Below are 23577 nucleotides of genomic sequence, written 5' to 3' on the forward strand. Positions count from 1 at the left end.
TGGTGGAGGTCACAGTAGTAGATGATATGGAGACCAAGAGAAGGAAGAGTCAGAGAATAAATGAGTTTGGTGTGGGACCTGGGGGCAAGCCCTAGCTACTGTGGCCCCTCTGGCTGAGCAGGATCAATGGAACCAAGTGGTGTGATGGAGAGAGATGGACTGGGAGAATGGTTGCGCCTGATGCTTCAGTGGGGGAGCAAGGGATTGTAGTAGTCTGAAAGGTAAGTAGCAAGGTGGAGGAAGGAGAAGGAGTATTTCTGGGCAGGACTAGCCATGTTCAAAGAGGGCAATCAAACATTGAAGTGGCGGCTTCCACAGTCTGTGATTTTTAAGAAAGGGCCTTGCATAAATTGGGAGTGAACCCGTCGAGAATCCCTGATATGGGTACAGTTCTCCAGGGGCTGTTGTCTTGGTGCCCTGGGTCTGTGCCCTCTTCTCCTGCAGCAGCATCACAGAAGGGAAACTTGTGCCCAGTGTTACGTGTTTAAATGTGCTAAAAATGTCAACTTGATTCAAAGATAAACTGCAAGCCATTGCCATGTGTCATACTATACCATTTTCAAATTGTATCAAGCTTACACAACCTTCTGAAACCCGTAGGAATACATACGTAGTACACACATCATCTTCAAATAATAGGCACATGATTGTCATTTGGGAACTCAATCGTTTTCTCCAGGTATATCTAAAAAGGCACACGTAATTCTTCAGATATATATATATATATATATATATATATATATATATATATATATATATATATATTCACTAAATTCCTTACCTATTTTCACTATTTTAAGTTCCTTATTTCCTTCACACACACAAAGAGAAAAAAGTTTAATTTTTCTGGGATTTTGAAGAATAGGGATGAGAGTAATGTACTGCTTTTTGACTTTTAACACTCACATTTTAGCTTACAAGAAAATATCTGCATGCTTTTAACTAAAATTATAACTAAAAACACAACCTGTCTCTCAACTCAGGGTGTACTTTTTTCCTCTCTCTGACTTGCTCTGTCACTTTGTTCCTCTCCATTCATCCCCTCTCCCTACGCACACACACGCATGCACGCGCACACACACACACACCCACCCACCCACACATACATTAGGGTTATATTCCAGTGAAATTTCAATATCAGACTTCTGCCCATTTTTCATTCCATTGAGGAAGGTAAATTGCCATCGTCTCAGGTTACTCTTCATTTTCCTTAATGCATGATTCAATGATTTCATTTAACTGAGGAATGTATTTTTGACTGATTCATTTTTAGTTGGGTAGATCTAGGCTTTTGAATTGATGTTGGCAACAGTATCTCTGAGACTACACCACGTCTCTTTTTTCCTGGTTGATGTAAAAACAAACAAGAAAATCAACCTCTTGCAATGGCTGTAAAGATGAATATTTGAAAAGATCGGCTCTTTAAAATTGTCTTTCCCTCAACATTCTCTTACACCTTATGCTGTACAAACTGTTTTTATTCATAAGTGGTCTCTAAAGATCTGAGAGAAGGAGAATAGAGAAATTTTCTGAGCAAAATATGCACAAAGCTATAGATGAACAGTGAAGTTGAAGCTCCAAGTAACATCGTTGAGGAAACACATGAAGCTGTGCTCACGTGATGTGTGGACTTGGAAAGGTGATAATCACTGGACTGTGTGTATTTAAGTGTAGTGAATATTTAATGAATCTGTGGTCAGCCTCATCGATTAAAAAGTGTTTCATTTTTGTGCTCACTCATGTGACTAGAGCGGGGTGGCCCTTGTAAGCCCTTTGCTCTCCTGTGGGCATAGAAGATGAACAAGCATGGTCCCTGCTGGTGAGGGTCCTAGAGTTTGATGGAGGATCTCCTGACAGAGTACAATACAGTGGTGTGGGTGCAAGAGAGATTGGGGGAGGGGCATAAGAAGGGTCCTTACCTTGACCTCTAGGGCCGTGGTGGTTGGATATGGTGGAAATGAGAAGACTTTCTGGAGAATGTACAACTAAGCTGACTCTTCAGATGAGTTATCCAGGCAAATGGAAGAGGGCACAGGCAAGGTTTTCTAGGCAGGAAAGGCAATCTGAGTCATCAGTGAGGCAAGAAACCTAATGTACAAACACTAAAGAGTAAATATGGGCAAGGAAGGAGACTAGATTAAGAAGAGACTCCAATATCAGGTCAAGAATCTCCTCTGTCAGAGAAAGACAGATACCATATGTTTTCACTCTTATGTGGATCCTGAGAAACTTAACAGAAACCCATGGGAGAGGGGAAGGAAAAAAAAAGAGGTTAGAAGGGGAGAGAGCCAAAGCATAAGAGACTCTTAAAAACTGAGAACAGGGGCGCCTGGGTGGCTCAGTCGGTTGAGCGTCCGACTTCAGCTCAGGTCATGATCTCATGGTACGTGAGTTCGAGCCCCGCGTCAGGCTCTGTGCTGACAGCTCAGAGCCTGAAGCCTGCTTCCGATTCTGTGTCTCCCTCTCTCTCTGCCCCTCCCCTGCTCATGCTCTGTCTCTCTCTGTCTCAGAAATAAAAAAAAAAAAAAAAAAAAAAAAAAAAAAAAAACTGAGAACAAACTGAGGGTTGATCGGGGGTGGAGGGAGGGGAGGGTGGGTGATGGGTATTGAGGAGGACACCTTTTGGGATGAGCACTGGGTGTTGTATGGAAACCAATTTGACAATAAATTTCATATATATTAAAAAAATTAATTAAAAAAATAAAAATAAATAAATAAAATTAAAAAAAGAATCTCCTCGGTCATGCACAGGAGAATAATCCAGTGGGTGAGACCAAACTAAAGACTGACACTGAGAATGATAATAATACCAAAGATACAAATTCTACCTCAAATTTATATGTTGTGATATTATTATAATTTTACAAAATATATTCATGCATATTCTCATTTGATGGAACCTAGCAGGTTTTAAGTGGGGTAGTAATATTATGAAAATTAATAATGAGAAAAATATAGGGGTTTTAGGAATATGGCCAAAGCCATGTAACTTGTTGGTACCAGATTAAGTACCTAGAACAAGAATCTCACACTGTGGCTGGTGCAGTATGCCATCCACCCTTGTAATGGAGGTACCTTTACGCAAGGTCTTCACTGTATCCTAAAATGTAGGCCAGCTGTCTGTTCACCCGTGGGTTCATTCAGATGGACTTCTGTTCGGTAGAGTAGGACAGGGTCAAGGGTCAACCCCATTGATGAGGAGAGAAAGCTCCTATTGTACATATAATTCATATGTACGATTCATTCCCTTTACATGAAAGAAACAGATTAAGGAATAATCCATAATAATTAGTGATGATAGATTGGTAATTACCAATTACTTATAATTAGTAACAATCTATATTACTAATGTATTATTTGTACTAATAATAACTGGTAACAACAATGACAAATGTGTTTAGTTCAGGAGCCATGTAAATACACTTTGCATTTACTTCACAACCCCATGGGGCAGGTACTGTGATTGCCCCCATGTTACAGGTGAGCAGACAGGTTTGGCACCTTGCACAAGTCACACAAGTTATAAGTAGCAGTGTGATTCATACTGAGATATTTCTGACGTCACAGCCCAAGTTCTTCACTGCCACGTGAAACTGCCTTTCTCTTATACTGCTGCTTGATTTACACAGCACCTATACTGTACCATATGTGAATTGTTGGTATTTAATATACCATATGGAGACTGCTCTCTCTGTTCCAAGAATTCTGCTGCAGAGGCTGTTCTTCTGTAGATAAAAGAACCCTGTCCTAAAATGTTTACTAACTACTCCTTGGTCCTGCTGTTAAAAAAAGAAAGAAACCAAATGTCTTATACCCTAATGCAATTTGGGTTACTGTTTGTTTCATAATCCAGCCTCATGGGCTGGGCTGTAATGGAAATCTAGTAGGAACTCTGTTTCTTGAAATAAAACCTAATGTGCAAACCAAAGAATAATGTAAGGATTTCATTGAACATACTGAAATCTGTTAGTTTTCACTGGTTCTGACCTTCAGGTTTGGCTCCTGTTTCTGAGAACCCAAAGGATGCAGGGGTGTCTTCGTGCATTTCAATATGTTGGCAGCTATTTTCCCTCTGCCTGTTGTGGGGAACGCACAATCAGGTACTAAGATGTGACAAGATGATGGAAATGAGAAAGTAAAGACAGCAAGTGGGAAGGAAGTAATTAACCAGGATGCATATTTATCATAGTCTGTCATTGTTTACAAACAATATAATGATTCCTGATTGTAGAATTAAACGCCAGGCTCCCAGTTTGTGAAGTCAGTCACGTAACCCCAGCAGGTGCAGATCAGCTAAAGGACTGACTAAGTAAGTGTTCTGATGTATAGGATAGGGCTAGATACAGTGAAAACATCTTTTCTCAAAAACGGATTGCTTGTGGAAGATTTTAATAATCAGTGTATTCAGATGCCTTAACCACTGACACAACCATGACTGAGGGGGGATAACTGTACTTCTAAACAGAAAAATTCTCTACTCTCCTACCCAGCTTTGACAAATCATTTGCTTTCCTGAGCCTCACTTTCCTCATCTGTAAAGTGAGACTAAGGAAATGTATCTCTTCGAGTCCCTGCTCTCCATCTCTACTCTTACAAGTCACTGTTATCAGTTGCCTGGGCTCTGGAGTAGCCTTCTAACTGATTTCCCTACCTCTCTTCTTGCTCACTCATAATCCATGCTCTAGCTTACTCTGCAGCAAGAGTAAGCTTGTTGTAAACACAACTGAAAGTCATGTAATTCCTCTGTGAACGCCTTCCTCCCTAATGCCCTGGTATAAAACCCTAACTCCTGATTGTATCCTTTGAGGTCCTACTCAGTTTGGCCCCTTTCTGTCTCTCTGACCTCATTTTCTACACTTCCTTCTCTGTCACCGCATTCAAGCCATGCAGGCTCTCTTTTTTGCTCCTTGCATATGCTCTCCTATTCCTACCTCAGGACCTTTGCACTTGATGTTCCTTTTGCCTGTAATCACTTCTACAAGATCTTCACAGGCTACCTTCTTTTGGACATTGGGTCCCCACTCAAATGTCACTTTTTCTGGAGATGCCATCTGATCACTCTATCTGTTGATTACAACCTTCTCACCCTAAGTCACCCCATCATATTATCCTGTCTTATTTTCTTTGCAGCCCTCTACACTATCTGAAATTTTATTATCTTTTAATTGTTTAGTGTTATTATGTAAATCCCTGTGGCTAGCTGTGAACCCATGGCCTAGACAGTGTTTAGCAGAGAGCCACCAAATATTAGTTGAGTGCCAAGTGAATAAATGTCAGAGAATCAAATGAGGTATAGTGAATGGAAATGGTTCTATAATCTATTAAGTATTGTACAAATACTAGGTTTCATAATTTCTTATCTCGTGCTAAGTCAGGACTCTTCTCAAGTCATTGTGAGAGTGGAATGAATATAACTTTCAGCCAGAAATGAACTTTCAAATGGACACTTACTTTCCAGGAGGTCATAATAGTTAAATGAAAGACAAGATTAACATAAGAGTAAAACTGAATGTCTTATAGAAAATATAAGATATCTTATATTCATATTGTTGAGGTCCGTTTTCTGTTTTACACCATGCTTCTCTATACAACTGTATAGATGCAAGCATGTCACATAGAATTATGGAAACAAAGATGTCTTCATGGAAAGAGATGAGAAATGTGAGGAAGGGGGATGGAATTTGAAATAGTGTCTGTCTTTATCCTCCCCCCACAACCGCCAACCCCCAAACCCCCAACCCCCAACCTTTTCCTCATCCTGGAAACTTTTCAGGTACCTGTTGGCCTTTTGTATGCCTTATTTGGAAAAATGTCTGTTTAGTTCCTCTGCCTGTTTTTTTAATCAGGTTTTTTTTTTGTTTTTGTTTGTTTGTTTGTTTTGCTATTGAGTTATATGAGTTCTTTATATATGTTGGGTATTAACCCCTTGTCAAATACACGATTTGCAAATGCTTTCTCTCATTCCATAGGTTGCCTTTTCATTTAGTTGGTTGTTTCTTTTACTGCATAGAAGCTTCTTAGTGTGATAGAGTCCCACTTGCTGATTTTTGCTTTCTTTTGCTGTTTGTAATTTTGGTGTCCTATTAAAAAAATCATTACCATGGGGCACCTGGGTGGCTCAGTCAGTTAAGCAACTGACTTTGGCTCAGGTCATGATCTCACAATTCATGGGTTCGAGCCCTGCGTCAGGCTCTGTGCTGACAGCTTGGAGCCTGGAACCTGCTTTGGATTCTGTGTCTCCCTCTCTCTCTGTTCCCTCCCCTGCTCATTCTCTGTCTCTCTAAAATAAATAAATGTTAAAAAATTTTTTTTTTAAAAACATTACCAGGACCTGTGGTCAGGGCATTTTTCCCCTGTGTTTTCTTTTTGGGGTTTTATGGCTTCAGAGTTTGTTTGAGTCTTTAATCCACTTTGAGCTAATGCAATCCTTATCAAAATTCCAATCACATTTTGCAGAGAAATAGAAAGAAAAATCCAGGCTTACCTGGCTGGCTCAGTTGGTGGAGCATGTGACTCTTGATCTTGGGGTCATGAGTTTGAGCCCCATGCTGGGTGTAGAGTTTACTTAAAAAATAAATAAACAGAAATTAAAATTTAGAAAAAGAAAGAAAAATCCTTAAATTTGTATGAAGTCACATAAGACTCTGAATAGCCAAAGCAGTTCTGAGAAAGAAAAATAAAGCTTTCTGGGGCTTTCTGATTTCAAACTATATTACGAAGCAATAGAAATCAAAACAATATGGTACTGGCATAAAAACAGACCCATAGTTCAATGGAACAGAATCAAGAGCCCAGAAAAAAACCCTCACATATATGGTCAACTAACATTTGACAAGGGAGCCAAGAGTACTCAATGAGGAAAGGATCATTTCTTTGATAAATGGTACTAGGAAAAGTAGATAAGCACATGCAGAAAAATGAAATTGGACTCATATTTTTTGGTTCTCTTTTTAAACAGTTATTTTCTAGCTATTTTCCAAATATTAACAGTTAAGAGTGTGTTACTAGGGGGACAGGCACCTGGGTGGCTCAGTAATTTAAGCATCTAACTCTTGCTTTCAACTCAGGTCATGATCTCACCGTTCATGAGTTCAAGCCCCACGTCAGGCTCTGACCTGAAAGTGCAGAGCCTGCTTGGGATTTTCTCTCTGCCTCTGCCCTGCTTGTACTCTCTCTCTCTCTCTCAAAATAAATAAATAAACTTAAAAAAAAAAAAAAAAGAATGTGTTACTAGGGATCTAATCATCAATTAAGAGAAGATAATATATTTAACAACCACAGACCAAGCAATATAGAATTTGGATCTCTCTCAGTGTAACTTCCCCAGGGTGATCAGAGAGACATTTATTTTCCATGCCCTACTATGTGGAAATTGTCAGTGCTTATTTATGTTGGCAGTACCCCTCTGCTTTCATTTATATTGGATATATCTGTCAAAACACTTTAAAGACTGTTTTATATGAATTAACCCTGGTGTGCTCCATGACTTAAGGGTATTTCTCCGTATCAGGGAAGAGTGAGTTGGGCAATTTTATGAGGTTGTGCATTTGTGTGTAATAACTATGACTTAAGAGAAATGGGAAAATTATATATAAAGGTGTAACTCTGAACTATCATCACGGTACACAATTTACCCCCTTTCAGAAATTCTTTTGCCCTAGAGTCACTGCAGTCACACCAGAGCCAGGAGGAAGAGAACTTATCTAGTAATGTATTTGTTCTTAAGCAATGTTTTCCTAAATATTATCAGTCTATGCATTGGGATTAGTTTTTTGGTAAACAGCCCATAATGAGAATGGAAAGTAGAGATCTGGGTTAAGTAACATGAAGATGAAGAAAAGGAGAAGAAACAAGAAATTACCTGTCAAGTTATCATTATTGAAATTGCCTTTTAAATTTTTCACAACTATAACTAACACAAACATTGCCAGTTAGGGTGTCAAAGTGATCAGTTATCTTTAAAAAAACCCATTGTTCGATGGCATCAAATATATTCTAGGACCCTAGTCATGCTGCGGACAAATACCACTTAATTCTTGCGCTCCCACCAGAGAAGTGTTGTTGTTTCTAACATGCTCAGGTGAGGAAGCTGCAGGTCACCAGCTGAGTTGTGCTCCGTTCCTGTTTCTCTGATTCCAAAGCCCAAGTTCTGAACCACAAGGCTTTAGTTATTGCCTGACTTGTAATGGAAATGCTGGGGCCGGACCATCCAGGCCTGCATCACAGCTTGCCTCTTAGAGACTTTGGGTCAGCTATGGGGCCTCAGTTAGCTCTTTGGCAAAATGCAAGTCACAGCTGACACTACCTCAGAAGGATGTTTTATTTATTTGTAATTAATTAATTTTAATATGAAATTGATTGTCCAGTTGGTTTCCATACAACACCCAGTGCTGATCCCAACAGGTGCCCTTCTCAATGCCCATCACCCACCCTCCCTTCCCTCCCACCCCCCATCAACCCTCAGTTTATTATTATCAGTTTTTAAGAGTCTCTTATGGTTTGGCTCCCTCCCTAACTTTTTTTTTTCCCCTTCCCCTCCCCCATGGTCTTCTGTTAAGCAGAGACCTTTTATTTTTTTCTTATTTTTTTTAATATGAAATTTATTGTCAAATTGGTTTCCATACAACACCCAGTGTTCATCCCAACAGGTGCCCTCCAACTTACCCATCACCCACCCTCCCCTCCCTCCAACCCCCCCCCATCAACCCTCAGAAGGATGTTTTGGATCTCAGATGAGATCCTGCAAGGAAAGGACAGAGCAACACTTGGAATGTAGTAACCACTCCATCTGATGTCGTTTATTATCATGAGGTGATTGTGAATATAGGCTGTGGCCAGGTGGGAAAAGTCTTTGGGCAGAGCCTCCATTGTCCTGTTTTGAAACCCTAAATAAAAGAACAGTAATGAATCAGTGACCATGTAGCAGAGATAACACGTTCAGGCAGAGCTGCTAAATTCTGCACATCTTTGTATTCTATTATCTGAAGATAACCTGGCAAAGATGAGGTGTTCTTTGCATTTTATGAAAAGTGAAAAGGCAAGTCAGTTTTCTTCATTTCCTTTTACTCAGCTTCTTTTGGAACTTCCTGTGAATGGAAGATTTGTTTTTCAGAAAGGCAGCATTTCTCAGGAGCACCACAGCATAACAGTGGAACAAGTGGAACAGTCTTAGAGTCAGATCGACCAAAAATCTAATCCTGGTTTCGCCTTTTTAGCTGTATGATTCATGGGCAAATTAGTCAAATTTTGTGGAATTCAGTTTCCTTATCATAAAATAGGAACAGTGTTTATTTACCTCAGGACAGTGGTTCTTAACTGGAGGTGATTTTGCCCCCCAGAGGATGTTTGGCAATACCCAGAGACGTTTTTAGTTGCCTTGACTGAAGAAGGGAGGAGAGGGTGGTCATAGAGACCAGGAATGGCCTGCTGATACACATCCTACAGTGCACAGGGCAGCCCCCATGGCAAGGAATTATTGAGCCCAATGTCAGTAGTGGGAAACCCTGCCTTAGAGTGTTGTTAGAATAAAATGTGTATAAAGCACTTAGCATTGCACATGACATGTGGGACATTCTTATTTTTCATTAATGCCATTTGTGAATTCCTAGGCCTCCTCTGCTGAGCCCAAGCATTGTGATAAACTGAGGCACACTGATGTGTCATACTTATTCTTACACTGTGGGTACATGCACTTCGAAATAAGGCCTTTGAGAGTTGCTTCTAAGCGAATTCCTCTGATGGAATGTGAGTCTCCGTAGGAGCTAGGAGATTCGGTCCCCCTGAGCCTCTTATCCAGGAGGTAGGAATTGCAATTCCTCACCTCTCTTCACTGGTTGTAATGATTCGATGAGATGGTGCAGGTGAAGTGCCCTGTGTGTGGCTCAGGGTGGGTGCAAACAGAGGTCAGCATTATCATCAGGTAGAGGTACCACTGATGCTGCCTCCTTCTCTCTGTCTCTTTCTCTCACCGTTAGGCGTGTGAACATATGGCAGGAATCTGCTCTCTCCAGACTCTTCTGTGTTTTGCTTACCTTGACTGGACTCAGCAGTGGACTCTCCCTGTGAATTTCCCCACCGCAGATGAAAGACTGTCCAGACGTGAGCCCCTCTCCAGCTGGCTTTCATTTTGCCCACAGAGCTGCACATCTTCCTAGCTGTGTCTCTGGCAACGTCCCAGACAGGGCTCCAGGCTTGGAGTTTGGCTCTGACACTTACTGTTAGGCCCCTTTCTTTCTCATTATAAAACAAGGATGCTCAGAGGCCTCAAAGGTCCTTTCTTTAGCTTCTGCGTGGGCCTTCCCACAGGGAGCTCGGCACCGTGGTCCAGGTGGGACGCCTCATGGCCGACTGTGCTTCTCATGGTTAACCCAACTCCCTTCAGAATAGTTTTAAGGTGACTTACAAATGTTTAAGGCACCTCTTTTATTGAATCTGTGATTCTCATAAAATGCACAGGGTTCTCTGTTTCTGGCTTAATTTGCCCTTTATTTTTTTCCCCTTCTACCAGGAGGATCACTCCAAGTTTAGGTTTGCATTTGCCACTAAACCATAGATGGTCATGTTTTGATTTTTTCTGCCTTTGAGGAGGTATCACATATCGGTTGGTTGTTGAAAATCCATGGAGCAGTATTAGTAAGCATTCTATCTTAGTTAAGTGGCAAGAGGCTTTTTTTCCTGTGCTAAGTGAGTACTTCAAGGACTGCAGGTTGCTAGCACGGCACCTGTGTTGGAGCTGAAGCATGGCGGGTGGAGCTGGCGTGCCCACACAGCAGGAGGAGTGCCCGTAACACTTCATCCCTCGTTTAGTCATCTTCAGTTCTTTCCTGTCAGCTCAGGAGGCAGAACTAGCATTTCTTATATAAGTGTGATGATAAAAGTCCTACAGATTCTCAAGTTGCTCAGTGAGTCGGTTACTTCTAAAAGTTACTGAAGTGCTGGAGTCACTGGGACTACCATGACTTAAAGTCAACACTTGGACCCTTTGGGCTTACTCCACTTTTTAATATCTCTGGTGGAAAACTTCCATGATACTGAATATCGTGTCCAACAAAAAGAGCAGAGGCTTTGTATAAAAGAGATCTGGATCTGAATTCTTAGTTTGCCACTTGTCAAATTAGTTAAAAGTTACAAGTGATTAATTTTTTTGAAAGAAGAGCACTTTTTTTTTATTTTTTATTTATTTTTGAGAGAGAGAGAAAGGGAGAGACAGAGTACGAGTAGGGGAAGGACAGAGGTGGAGGCAAAGAATCTGAAGCAGGCTTCAGGCTCTGAGCTGTCGGCACAGAGCCCCACACAGGGCTTGACTCCACAGACTGTGAGATCGTGACCTGACCCAAAGTCAGATGCTCAACTAACTAAGCCACCCAGGTGCCTCTGGGTTTTTTTAAAATGTTTATTCTTGAGAGAGAGAGAGAGAGAGTGAGCACTAGTGGGAGAGGGGCAGAAAGAGAGGGTGACAGAGGATTCAAAGTGGGCTCTATGCTTTGAGTGACCCTGATGAGGGGCTGGAACTCACAAACCGAGAGATCACAAAGTGACATTATGACCTGAGCTAGACCCTTAACTGACTGAGCCACCCAGGTGCCCCTAGAAGAGCATATTTTTAATTCAGGGGTGGGAGGGTTGCTTCCTTTCACACAAAGATGCAGTCCATATGAGTGGCAGGCAGCTGGGAGTGGAGGTGACTGACAGGAGGGTTGTCTGGTTCTGGGGTGGGAGGGGCAATTCCAGGCTCTGGGCCCTGGAATACAGGAGAAGCAGGCTGCCTGAGGGTCTCAGGGACGGGGCCCAGTGCCGTCTGGCCACCTCTGCAGAGGTCAGCTGGGCCTCACAGCCACCATTGCAGGCCCGCGAGAACAGGCTACCTGTCCTGGGAAGGACATCTGCCCTCTGTGTCTGAGTGGTTGTGCCCTCAGCAAGGTGGGCACAGAATCACATCGGAAAGCCCTCATTCCCTGGCCTTTGCTCGGACCCTCATGAGGACCTGTACAGTTCTGCCAGCAGGGTGACACAGGGGCCCCAGTCCCTTGTCACCTGGGCTGGAGCTCAGCATCCCTCCCACAGAACCATCCCCCTCATAGTCATAGATGAGAGCTGTATCGTAGAGCGGGGAGGCTTGGGTCAGTGTCTGCCACCTCCAAGCTGCCATTGATGAATTCAGAGATGTCAGTGGGGCTGGTGGACAGCATGTGGGATGGCTGGGGTAACTTGATCAGATAATTAACCACTTTGAGCTATAATTTCCTCTTCCACAAAAAGGAAAGAATAACATCCACCTAAGAGAGCATTGTGAAGATTTTATAAAGTACTGAACACAATAATAGGCACATAGGGGGCTCTCAATAAATTATATCTGTTATGCTAAGTTTCTGGTTTTGGAGATACAGCTATTATCCACTATCAGAATAATTGTGTATAACAGGTGGCAAGAGAGCCTTAGTATGTCTGAGAGTGTTAGCCAACTTCATTGGAACTCGTATAGTGAAGAGGCACCATCCCATAAAAGAAACAAGTTACCTATGGAATAGTTTAGCCAAGTAAGAGCAGTTGCCCCTAGAGAACTGGTCACATTAGTGCTGGAGTGACACAAGGATGACAGAGGTAAATCAGGCAGGCCTTGAGTGTTCATACGAAAGTAATGGAGTGTTCAAGACTCCTTCCCTACTGGGGGCACCTGAGTGGCTCAGTTGGTTAGTTCGTGGCTTTGAGCCCCACATCGGTCTCTGTGCTGACAGCTCAGAGCCTGGAGCCTGCTTTGGATTCTGTGTCTCATTCTCTCTCTGTCCCTCCCCCCGCTCATGCTCTGTCTCTCTCTCTCAAAAATAAATAAACATTAGGAAAAAAAAAAAAGATTACTTCTCTACTGGACAGAAAACTAACTCTCATGAGATTAAGCAAAGAAAATGCCTGGCTTATGAAATTGTAAGCCTAGGAATGGGGCCAGCTTGAGACACTGCTAGATGTAGGGTTCTGTCTCTTGAGTATTCTCAGCTTTGCTTGTGTTGGTTGGCTTCTTTCCACATGAATGTCCTCTTCAACTGGTGGGAAAGATGGCCAGTGAACTCACATCCCTCTAGCCTGGTGATATCGCACACTAGAACATATTTTACCCATAAGCTACAGCAGAACAGTTTCAGTGAAGACTGATTCACACAACTGGGGTCACACGATTGGGAGATGGGAGGTTCAGATAGGGGTCCAGTGTTCTCTCCTCGTGGCTAGGCACGGCAGCATGCGTGACAGTCGCTTGAGGACAGTATGGGGTCAGGAAGAGGCAGTTCTTGAAAGGGAGAAAAAGGGTGTTTCTACTGGAAAAAGAGAACAAATAAACCCTATCATCATTTCATATACATTTCCTTCTAAGAGACAAAAGACCATTAGGTATTGGATGAGAGGAGTTATAGTGGGCGTTATTGTTGGGGGGAATAGTTCAAGCTTATGAAAAATGGGTGAAGAAAAATGTAAAATGGAGCAGCCATGCTGAAGAGGACTGGGTAGGAAAAGGGATCAGGATGGGCCACAAGACTTCCCTCTGAAACAGAGAAATGAGGACTTTTGAGGCAGGAGTAACTCACAATGATCTTAACTGAGAAATGCTGAGACCAAGAGGAAGAAATACAGTAAGGAGGAAGAAAGCAAGAAAAGGGCAAGGAGAACCTGGAAAAGGGTAAAAAGCCCCTGGAAATAAATGAGTCATCCAGGAAAATTCAGAGAGCAAGGTGGTAGGCCAGGAAGTCCAAATTCAGCATTTCCTGCTTTATGCAAACCATCACATTGTTTTATTGAAAGAGAAATCCCACAGGTGAGAATTCTGAGGTAGGAGGATAGGTCTGAGCATTACCAAATTGGAAAATAATATGAATAGAGACCATGGTTGAATGGTTAGGAAAGTTAATTTTTACTGAAATTGTGTAATGTCTCTAAGGATATATATATATCTCTAAGGATATATATATATATATATATATATATATATATCTCCTTAGAGAGAGAGATCACAGAGCATGAGCTGGGGTCAACATGGAGCCCAACACAGGGCTTGATCTCATGACCCTGGGATCATGACCTGAGCTGAAATCAAGAGCATACACTCAACCAAGCAAGCCATCCACATACCCCCAAGGGTTTTTTACATCAATAAATGATTGAATGATGGTCATTTAAAAAATTATATATATATATATATATATATATATATATATATATATATATATATATGTATATACACACACACACACACACACACACACACATATATATACACACACATATATACACACATACATATACACACACACACACGTACGTACATGCATTATTCAATTCTGGGTATGCCTATGGATCTTGCCATTATCTCTGCTGGTCAGCACACTGTTGTCAATGCATATCAAACGTCTAGTGATATGCCTAAATATTTTCCATTTGAATTTTTTTTCAATGTTTGTTTTTGAGAGAGAGACAGAGCGTGAGAGGGGAAGGGGCAGAGAGAGGGAGACAAAGAATCTGAAGCAGGCTCCAGGTTCTGAGCTGTCAGCACAGAGCCTGATGCAGGGCTCGAACCCATGGACCGCAAGATCATAACCTAGGCTGAAGTCGGATGTTCAACCGACTGAGCCACCCAGGTGCCCCATTATTTTCCAATTTAATTACATTTGCATGTCAAATTTTTCGTTCCTGTGTGTGAACGTGCGTGCGTGTGTGTGTGTGTGTGTGTGTGTGTGTGTGTGTGTAGGGTTTACTGTCTCTATCATACACTCTGAACCAAAAATTTAAATTTCTATACACCCCATCCATTTCCTCTCCCATTCATTTATCATGCAGATGTTTCCTGGGCCTCTACTACTATGTGCCCTGAAACACTAGTCTGTATGTGGCCTGGAGTGTGCATTAAAACGCAGAAGGGAACAAACACAGGCCTTACAGTCGGGTGTGGGAAGCAGACGTTAAACAAATAAATGTAGAAGCACGTCCATAATTACACATTGTGGTGGTGCAGAAGAAGCGGTCTAGAGGCTGGGGACTGGCTTCCATCTGGTTGGGGGATAGAGGTGAGGCTGCTCTGAGAAAGCGACATCTCAGCCAAGCATTGGAGGACAAAAAAGAACAAAACAGGTGAAAATCAGAAAAGTGAGTGTGGCAGAGGGAGAACAAATACAAAACCCTCAGGTATAAGAAAGGGCAGAAGGGCAGGCATGGAACCGAGGTGATGGTTTCTGTCCTTTTATTTCTTGACCCCTGCATTTGAGCACCTGTTCCAGCAGGTCAGGAACTGTGTCTTTCTTTTCTTTCCACCCCGTGGCAGGGTCAGTGTGCTCTTATTAAGCTGTTGTCTCTGAGCCCCAAACCCACCCCTCCCCGTTCTGCTGTGTGATGCTGGGGATTCAGCTCACCTCATTTTGCATCTGCCCAGCGGGCTTCCCGGTGGGTTCTGTGCTGTCCAGAGGGGTTGCCAGATGAAGGCTGTTAGTCGTGAACAGAGGAGGGACTCCTTATCAGCTCACTGCTTGTAGTTTTAACACAGATTTTATTTATCTCAGAAGCAGTTGGTCCCAGTTCCCAACTTTGTTGTGTTCTGTCCTCTGCAGAGCGAGGCCCTTCAGACATACCAGGACCAGCAGGCCACATGCCCTCCTCAGATGCCTGGGTCCCACCTCCACAGAGTGACCCTTGCAAGCTTTCAGGTTCTAATGACTCCGTCTTCCATCTGTCTCCCTACCCTTAAGTATGGTAGCTGCCCCCCTGCAGTTACTGTATTTGTCTCTTCAGTGCTGTCTTTCTTCACCTTTTTTCATCCTTCCAATCCCTGTTTAGCCGATTCCTTATATTCAGTTCTCCCTATTAAGATTACAGGTGGCATGTGCGTTTTCTTGACTGGCCCCGACTGACCCGTGACTAATTTAACTGTCTGCTCTTACCCAAATTTGCCACCCCTTAATGAGGAGCCCCAGCTGGGCCCGTCCAAGGCCAAATGTCCATGAGTGGCAAAGGAAGCAAGAAAGGATGATCACCAGGCTTGAAAATGTATTCCTCTCAGAAGCTTGCACAGCCTGCCTATTCCCAGTCTCTACTATGAAATATCTTTTCCAAGGTTAGCAGAATTATGAAAACATCAATTTGGCCATTATTGACTTTTCAGCCAGGATACCAAGAAAGTCTTTCAGCAGCCTCAATAAATTAAATCTAGCCACCTAGCTCCCAGACTGGCAGGCTCCTACATCATTGACAGGGAAGACAGGGGAAAGCAGTTTTCCCAGCTGTTGCTGTAAATGATGTGCATTGTGCTCACAGCCATTAGCAGGTGGAGAATTTGAAGTGTGGGTAGATTGCAGAGCTCCCTCTTTTAAAAATGCATAAGCACTCTGTGAGTTTGCTAAGTCATGTTTCACGTGGCTCGGTTTGAATTTTTCATAGGGGAGAAATATTCTGTAGTCTTTCCTCTTTCATTCCTCCTTTATCAGTAAGGACTTCTGCCATTAGGGCTATAGTCGAAAGGGGCCGTGTACAGTCGTACAGTTCGCTTGATTGGTTCTCGATATTTCCAAGTTGTACAATGTTGGAAGATTTGAGTTTTAAGGACTTAGGCCAGTTGAGGGTCCTGCTTCCTCCCCAGTTAATCCAAACTACAAACTACTCCCAGCTCTGGGTTTAAATTTATTTTATGTGTCTTCAAGTCAATTTTTATCTCAGAAGATGCATCCATTTGTGAAATTCTAAGCCCTGCACGGTAAAGGAAACTTCTTTCCAAAAGTCTCCCTGGTCACGTACTGTGTTGTGTGCTTGTGGTCACGGTCCACTCCCACACCAACAACAGACATTACTAAATGGCATTATACATTTTCTTGATGAGTCCAGTCTCAGCATTTGTGTCCTTCCTCACGTGATGTTCCAGCCAGGCCTAACAACTGGTTGTATAGCCCATCGGTGGGAACCTACTAATCTTATCTAACAGGCTCCTGATTTGTTTTGTTTATGTAGGTTAGCATCTGGCTTTTAATAGAGCACTTATGTACAGATGAAAGCAATACTTCTTGGTGCTGCCTGCCAGCCATGAAACACCTTCACGTTAATTGTCTCATTTTTCTAAAACCTCTCTGAGGGAGATACTATTATTGGCCTTATTTTATTTTATTTTACTTTTTTATATAGAGAAGCAGCACTCAAGCACGTGCACGAGCATGGGAGAGGGGTAAAGGGAGAGGGAGAAAGAGAGAATCTTAAGGAGGCTCCATGCCCACACGGAGCCCAATGTAGGGCTGGATCTCACCACCCTGAGATCATGGCCTGAGCTGAAATGAAGAGTCAGACACTTGGCTGACTCTGGCTCACTGACTGAGCCAGACAGGTACCCCTTGTCTTACTTTTTATATGAGGAAATTGAGGCTCATAGAGGTGAAGTAATTTATCCAAACTGACAAATTGTGGGGCTTATTCTGGAGCCTACAAGCTGTGCCCTGTTAGGATCTTAATGCAATTCAGCATATGTGTTTGGGCTCATTCATTCATTCATCAAACATTTTTTACCAAACCTCTATTCTGTGCTGGGCACCACAAATGGTAGAATATCCAACAAATTCAGCAATGGTTTATTTAAAAATAAAGAGTGCAGTTGTGCTGTTTGACCATTAAAGAGTTAATAAACCCCTCGAAAAACAATTTTTTTTTTTTTGCTTTTTTAGTATCAATAAATCAGACTTTTCTTAGGATGAAATGGTTTTCTCCCTGTATCTGGCTAATCAGTTGTAACCTATTTTCTCTTCAAATGGAGAGAAATGTTCCAGCCTCTATAGAAAGCTCAGCAGATTGGGAGCAAAAGTATGTTATGATTTTAAGCATCAAGGCATTTATGAGATCGTAATTGGCTATAATTGAGGGGATCCTAGAACACCTTGAGTTACAGAAAGATTGACCTTTTGTAGATCCTTCCACGTCTGCCAGGACTGCTGAGCACATGTCAGTGGGACTTTAAGGGCGGCTGTGTCCAGCTCCCACACACATCACTTCTCTCTTCTGGTTGAAAACCTCTGCTCTGTTTAAGTTCTTGGGAAGCGGGTAATCGGAGAGACAATGCTTCCAAAAAAAGAAACAGAGTGGTGTCTGTCTTCTTACATTTGAGTATCTTTCACATTTCATGATGACTCTTCACACAGTATCTCCAGCTGGATTAATACCATTCTCTTCCTTGATTCTGACCTAATATACAGACTTCAGAAGCCTTCTTATGAATTATCTTGCCAAAAATGTTAAAACATTCAAATGTTCTCATAAAATATTGAAACACGTGGTAGTATAATGGGCTCCACTAAAATTAAGTTGTTCAATTTCCCTTTAATAGTGATAGCGCCTGGAAGAGGTGGAAAGTAATATTTCTATTTGCCCGGAAGCTGGAGAATCCCAGCTGACATTGGAATCCACGATCAGCCCAGCGGTTAGGGAGGAGTCCGCATCTATCCCAGGTTCCTGGCCTGGATGTGCAGTGAGTGTTGTGTACGTTTTTCTGCAGAAACACACAGCGCTCTGTCCCATGATGGTGTTTGTGTTACTAAACTGACTTTTAGGAGAGCCCGGGTGTCCCTCCAAGTCCACTGAAGGAAATGACTTTTTGGTAGGGAAGGTAACTCTTAGGGAGAAGAGCACAGGACAGGCTTGCACTTCTGCTTGTTCAGCAGGGTTTATGGCCAAAATTTTTTGTCATTTCATTGTGAGATAATGGGCAGGCATATCTCAGCATATATTTCTTCTTTTTCTCCCTTCTATCTGTCTCTTCTTTCCTCTCCTTTCTTTTTCTTAAGATTTAGGTCAGTTTCTGCACTTTTCTCAAAAAGGATCAAACTGGATCAGCTCTGGCCTGATATGATTACTTTTTTTTTGGCCCAGTGCATTCGAGCCATTTCTCCATCAAGTCATATTAGTATAGGGATGGCTGGGTTTGGAGAGGTGGAGGCAGATTCTGCCTTCAGAAGGAGAGAAATGATACCCTCAGAATCTGAGCTGGCAGACAAAACATTTTCTCTTGCTGATATTTTCAGTCACCAGCTGGTACATGTTGAGCATTTTCCCTGTTGCATGGAAGATATTTATTGGTAATAGCCTGGGAGAAGTAGAACATTATTGCTGTGGTGATTCCTTTTGGCTAATTGGATTGTTGCATTTCATTTAATGGGTGTATAAATACAATGATTACAGTCACATTTTAAAAAGTGGTCTGAAAGAGTGGGTATACTTTAGAGATAATTGTGGAGTTGGGAGCTGCGATTCACAGGGACTCTTTTTTTTTTTTCTCCCTCTGGAAAATGTTTAAGATAAGTGTCTATAAATATTTAAATTATTTAGATATGTAGATGACAGGCCTTTTACAAGAAGACAGGACATAACTTTGCAAATAGTTTCTTTTTCCCTTTTAGGTTTCCTCTACCTTGACCATATTAGAAATGGCACTAAAGTGGGATCTTATTATAATATGATCCATTATTTATGAGAATAAGATATAGCACAAATCAAAATTGGGTCTCCTTTTAAACACATAAAGATACTACATTATCCTTGTCCTCAATATTAGCATCATAAAGGGGACTCATTTCCCTTTATTTTTTATGGCTTAAATGCAATGAGCTATATGAAATGTCCAGCATATAATATACGATGAGTAGATAGTGTCAAGTTCATGACTCTAAGAAGACTGTTCGGAGCATAGAAGGCTGGGGGCAGTGACTTATGTTTAGGAACTTGCTTTGTTCCCTAACTGTAGATTTTCTAGTTCAGAGAGTCACCAACCACGTATCTGAAAAATGAGTCTGTCTCCAAACAGCTGAATGCAATGCTATGAGTCAAGACTGAGGGGAATAGGAAGAGAGGAACTCACATTGGCTTAAATATAATACAATGGTTCATAGAGCTTAAAAGCCTACTGACAGTACCAGCTTCAGGTGTGGCTAGATCCAGGGCTTAAAAGTGACTGTTAGGATACAGCCTTTTATTGAATTTGTACACTGTACTCTGAGCTATTTGCTGGGGTTACAACAATGGACACTATGCTGTGCCCACTTCAGGGAGCTCATGGTGAATAGCTGAAATGCATAAAGTAAAAAAGAATTATAACAAAATGTGATATGTGCAATAATAGAGGCACTTCGAAAACAAAACCATAATTCAGAGAAAAAAGTGATAAATATTTCTGAGGAGAGGTGAGCAAGGACTGCAGAGAGAAGTTAAACCCTGAACATTGTTTTTTAAAGAAACGCAGGAATTTTTACAGTCAAGCAAATTCAAGAAGAATGATTAATTGCTTTGGTTATGGTATTTGGGAAATTTACATTCAAATCTCAGCTCTGCCACTTGCAAAATGTACAAACTAGGGTAAGTTTCTTAAATTCTCAGGGTCTGTCTCAGTTTCCTTGTATGGGAACTAGGAGTGGGGCTACTGAGCTCATAGAATTATCATACGGCTCCCATGAGTTGATGGCTGTGCAGAACTCACCTGGGGGCTGCCACAAAAGAAGCCCTCCCTGACCCTTCCCCTCTTGTACCTGATTACAGTAACGTGGGGCTTTGGATCCGGGTTTAACGTCAGCCACAGTAAAATCAGGTAGCATTTACGGAGGGTAAATATCATGCACTGCATTAAGCATTTCACTTGATTTATTTAAATCCTTCCTACAACTCAAGGTAGTAGGAGGGTGATTATACTCACCTTCCCAGTGAGGAAACTGAAGCTTTGAGAATGGAAGGGGACTGCCGGGGTGACAAGGTTAGTGAGTGGTACAGCTGAGCCGTTGGTCACAATGCCTGTGGACGGAAGCGTGATGCCATCCTTCCTTTTGTGCAGTAGACCACTAACTTCCTTCCATCAGCAGATTTGGCTTTTGGGTAGTCATGCTGTAGCCTGGCCTGTGTGGCCCCCTGCTTTTTCTGAAGACGTGGCTGTGGACGCTTGGGTGCGTGTGTGTTCAGGTGCTGTGCTGCTCCTCCAGACTGAGGTGGCTGGCATTAACCCCTTGGGTGCTGTGCTTCCTTGCAGGTGAGCCTTCCAGGTGGTCATCCTCACACTGCCACTGCTGCTGCAAGAGCACCGCAGGCGACAAAGAAGGGGAGAGTGGCACGTCTTGCAACGACCTCTCCACCTCTAGCTGCGACAGCCAGTCTGAGGCCAGCTCTCCGCAGGAGACGGTCATCTGTGGGCCCGTGACACGCCAGACCAACATCCAGACTCTGGACCGTCCCATCAAGAAGGGCCCCGTGCAGCTGATCCAGCAGTCTGAGATGCGGCGGAAAAGCGATCTGCTCCGGACTCTGACTTCGGGCTCCAGGGAGTCGAACATGAGCAGCAAAAAAAAAGCTGTTAAGGAAAAGCTCTCCATTGAGGAAGAGCTGGAGAAATGCATCCAGGATTTCCTAAAGATCAAAATCCCAGATCGGTTCCCCGAGAGAAAACATCCTTGGCAGTCTGAACTTTTACGGAAGTATCATCTATAGGGGAGGGGTGGGGGGCGGGGCAATGGGAGAAGAAAGAAATCATGTCACCATTTGGAAATAAACCTCCTAGCGAAATTCACATTTGAAAGAAAAGTAACAACTAACAATACGTTTGTGAGAACACAGTAGCCCATCGATACACTACTGCCTATTTACCTAGTTCACCTTAACATTTAAATCCACAGGGTAGATCTCTTTCCAGATGTGGAATTATAAGAAAATCTCTTTTTGGTTACTTGTTTGTTTGTTCACTGGGTCCCATGTGCTGAGCATCTTAGTATAAGGAGAGCCAGCTACAGTGGAGTAGCTGAGAGGCCTTGGGAGTCCTCTCTCCCCAACTGGGTTTTTCTCTCATCTTCTCCCTCCCTCCTTTGAATGAGAGCATGGTAGAAAGAGATCTGGCCCAATGGCATAGGTTTGGGTTTTTTTAATTTTCCTTTTCCTTTTTGTTTATGGGGTGGGGGGGAATGGCAGATTTATATGACTTTTCACTCAAATCTATTATGTGCCAGTTTATATTGATGACATACGCATGAGTATTTGTGCAAACACAAGCACAACGATGTATGTACATACACACAGTGCACACGTCCCCAGGGCCGGGGCATCCTAAGGGGATCACCCCTGCTCCCAGCAGCAACCTCTTAGACTCCTTCAGACAGAGGAGTCTCAGCTCCTTTCTTAAAACCCTTCTGGGAAGATTTCCCAGCCTCTCTTGGCAACACTTTATACCATCAGGTAACCCTCATCGTCAACAAATTGTCTTCCTTATTTTGGAATGAACACCCTCAGGCTCCATAGTACGGTTTTGCTCTTTCTCTGCACTAGGAGAGGGTGAGAAGAGCTAGTAAAACATTCTTTGTATTAAAGAAACAGACATTCCGAGCCGCGAAAATTCTCCCTGACCCCACACTCAGCCTTCCCCACCCTGAGCTGAGTTACCTTCCTTCTCTCAATGTTTCCAGAGTCCTTCCTGCCCACGTTTTAATGGCGTGGGCTTTTCATGTAATCTGCATTCAGTTCTCTGCGTCCCTATATGGCTGTGGAAGTAAGAATAACACACAGGACTTGAATAGGGGTCCAGCCTTTTGTTTTGTTTCTTTAAGAAGCACTTGTATTCCACACTCTACCTGATTTCTCATAGCCTTTTCAAACTACAGTGCTACATTGTTACTTCTGGTAGCTGGTCTTGTCTTTAGTATTCTGGGATTTGGCTGTGTCTGTACTATGATGTGGCTGTCATTTCCTTGATATGAATGCACAACCCAACTGGATAACTAGAGCTTGAAAATGAAGGTTTTGGCTTTCTAAGCTATCTTTCTTGAGTCCATCTTTGGCCTGTAGAGACACAGCCAAAAAGAAATTGTTAATAGCCATCTATCCATATGGTTCTGTATTCCATAAATGTACTAATAGGTCTTTCATAGGCTTGTGGTAAATGAGGATGAAAAGACCAGTTTTTATTTTCAGCATTCCTCATGCATTTCAGTGGGAACTTAAACAATAATTTGTCAATCATTGTTTGTGTGCCAAGCACTCCTATTTTTATTTTTTATTGTGTGTGTGTGTATGTGTATATGTATCACAGGTAATAAAGGCAACTGGATGATGTCTGTAGGAGGGAAAAGTAATGACCACTCGCTTCCTTTTGAAATATTTTGTTGATGCACATTTATTATGTAAGAGGTTCTCTCTTGATTCCTGTTACTAGTGCCTATTTAGTATATGGATATCTTTCTGAATTTTTGTAATTATTGCCCTCACCTCTGGGCGACAAACGCAGCCAATGTTTTCCTGTCCTGAGGTTCAAATGGAATTTAAAGGTCTACTTAAGTGAAAAAGAAAGTTCACCTGGGGAGTTGAGTTGTTAAGAGATTTACCATTTATGAATTTAAGTGGTGTCCGTTTATGTATTAGTATATTAACAGGCATTTGTTCGTAACTACAACATAGTTTTGTAAAGCCTACCAATATGTCTTGTTTCCTTTCAAAGTTTCTTAATACCATACCCAAATACCATCATCCCAATGATAGCAGTCCTGCAAAGAATCACAGAATTGAATGGGTCAAGAAGAAATTGAATACAGATAAAATATCCCCAAACTCACT

General features: G+C 42.3%; 1 protein-coding gene across 2 annotated transcripts in view; it reads left to right on the forward strand.

The window, feature by feature from the left end:
- KCTD16 (potassium channel tetramerization domain containing 16) overlaps nt 1-23099 on the forward strand; it is a 259111-nt gene extending 236012 nt beyond the window's left edge. The window contains exon 2 of one of the 2 annotated variants that reach the window (XR_006217648.1): nt 21014-21076. Coding sequence is in view for 1 of the 2 variants with exons in the window: in XM_007077946.3 (XP_007078008.1) it covers nt 21014-21468 (455 nt within the window). In the remaining variant the exon portion in view is untranslated. Of the gene's footprint in view, nt 1-21013 lie in introns of both variants that reach the window. The other variant, XM_007077946.3, reaches the window with a different exon arrangement.
- The last annotated feature ends 478 nt before the right edge of the window (nt 23100-23577 follow it).

This window comes from Panthera tigris, chromosome A1 (genome assembly GCF_018350195.1).
Source record: "Panthera tigris isolate Pti1 chromosome A1, P.tigris_Pti1_mat1.1, whole genome shotgun sequence".
Lineage (NCBI taxonomy): Eukaryota > Metazoa > Chordata > Mammalia > Carnivora > Felidae > Panthera > Panthera tigris.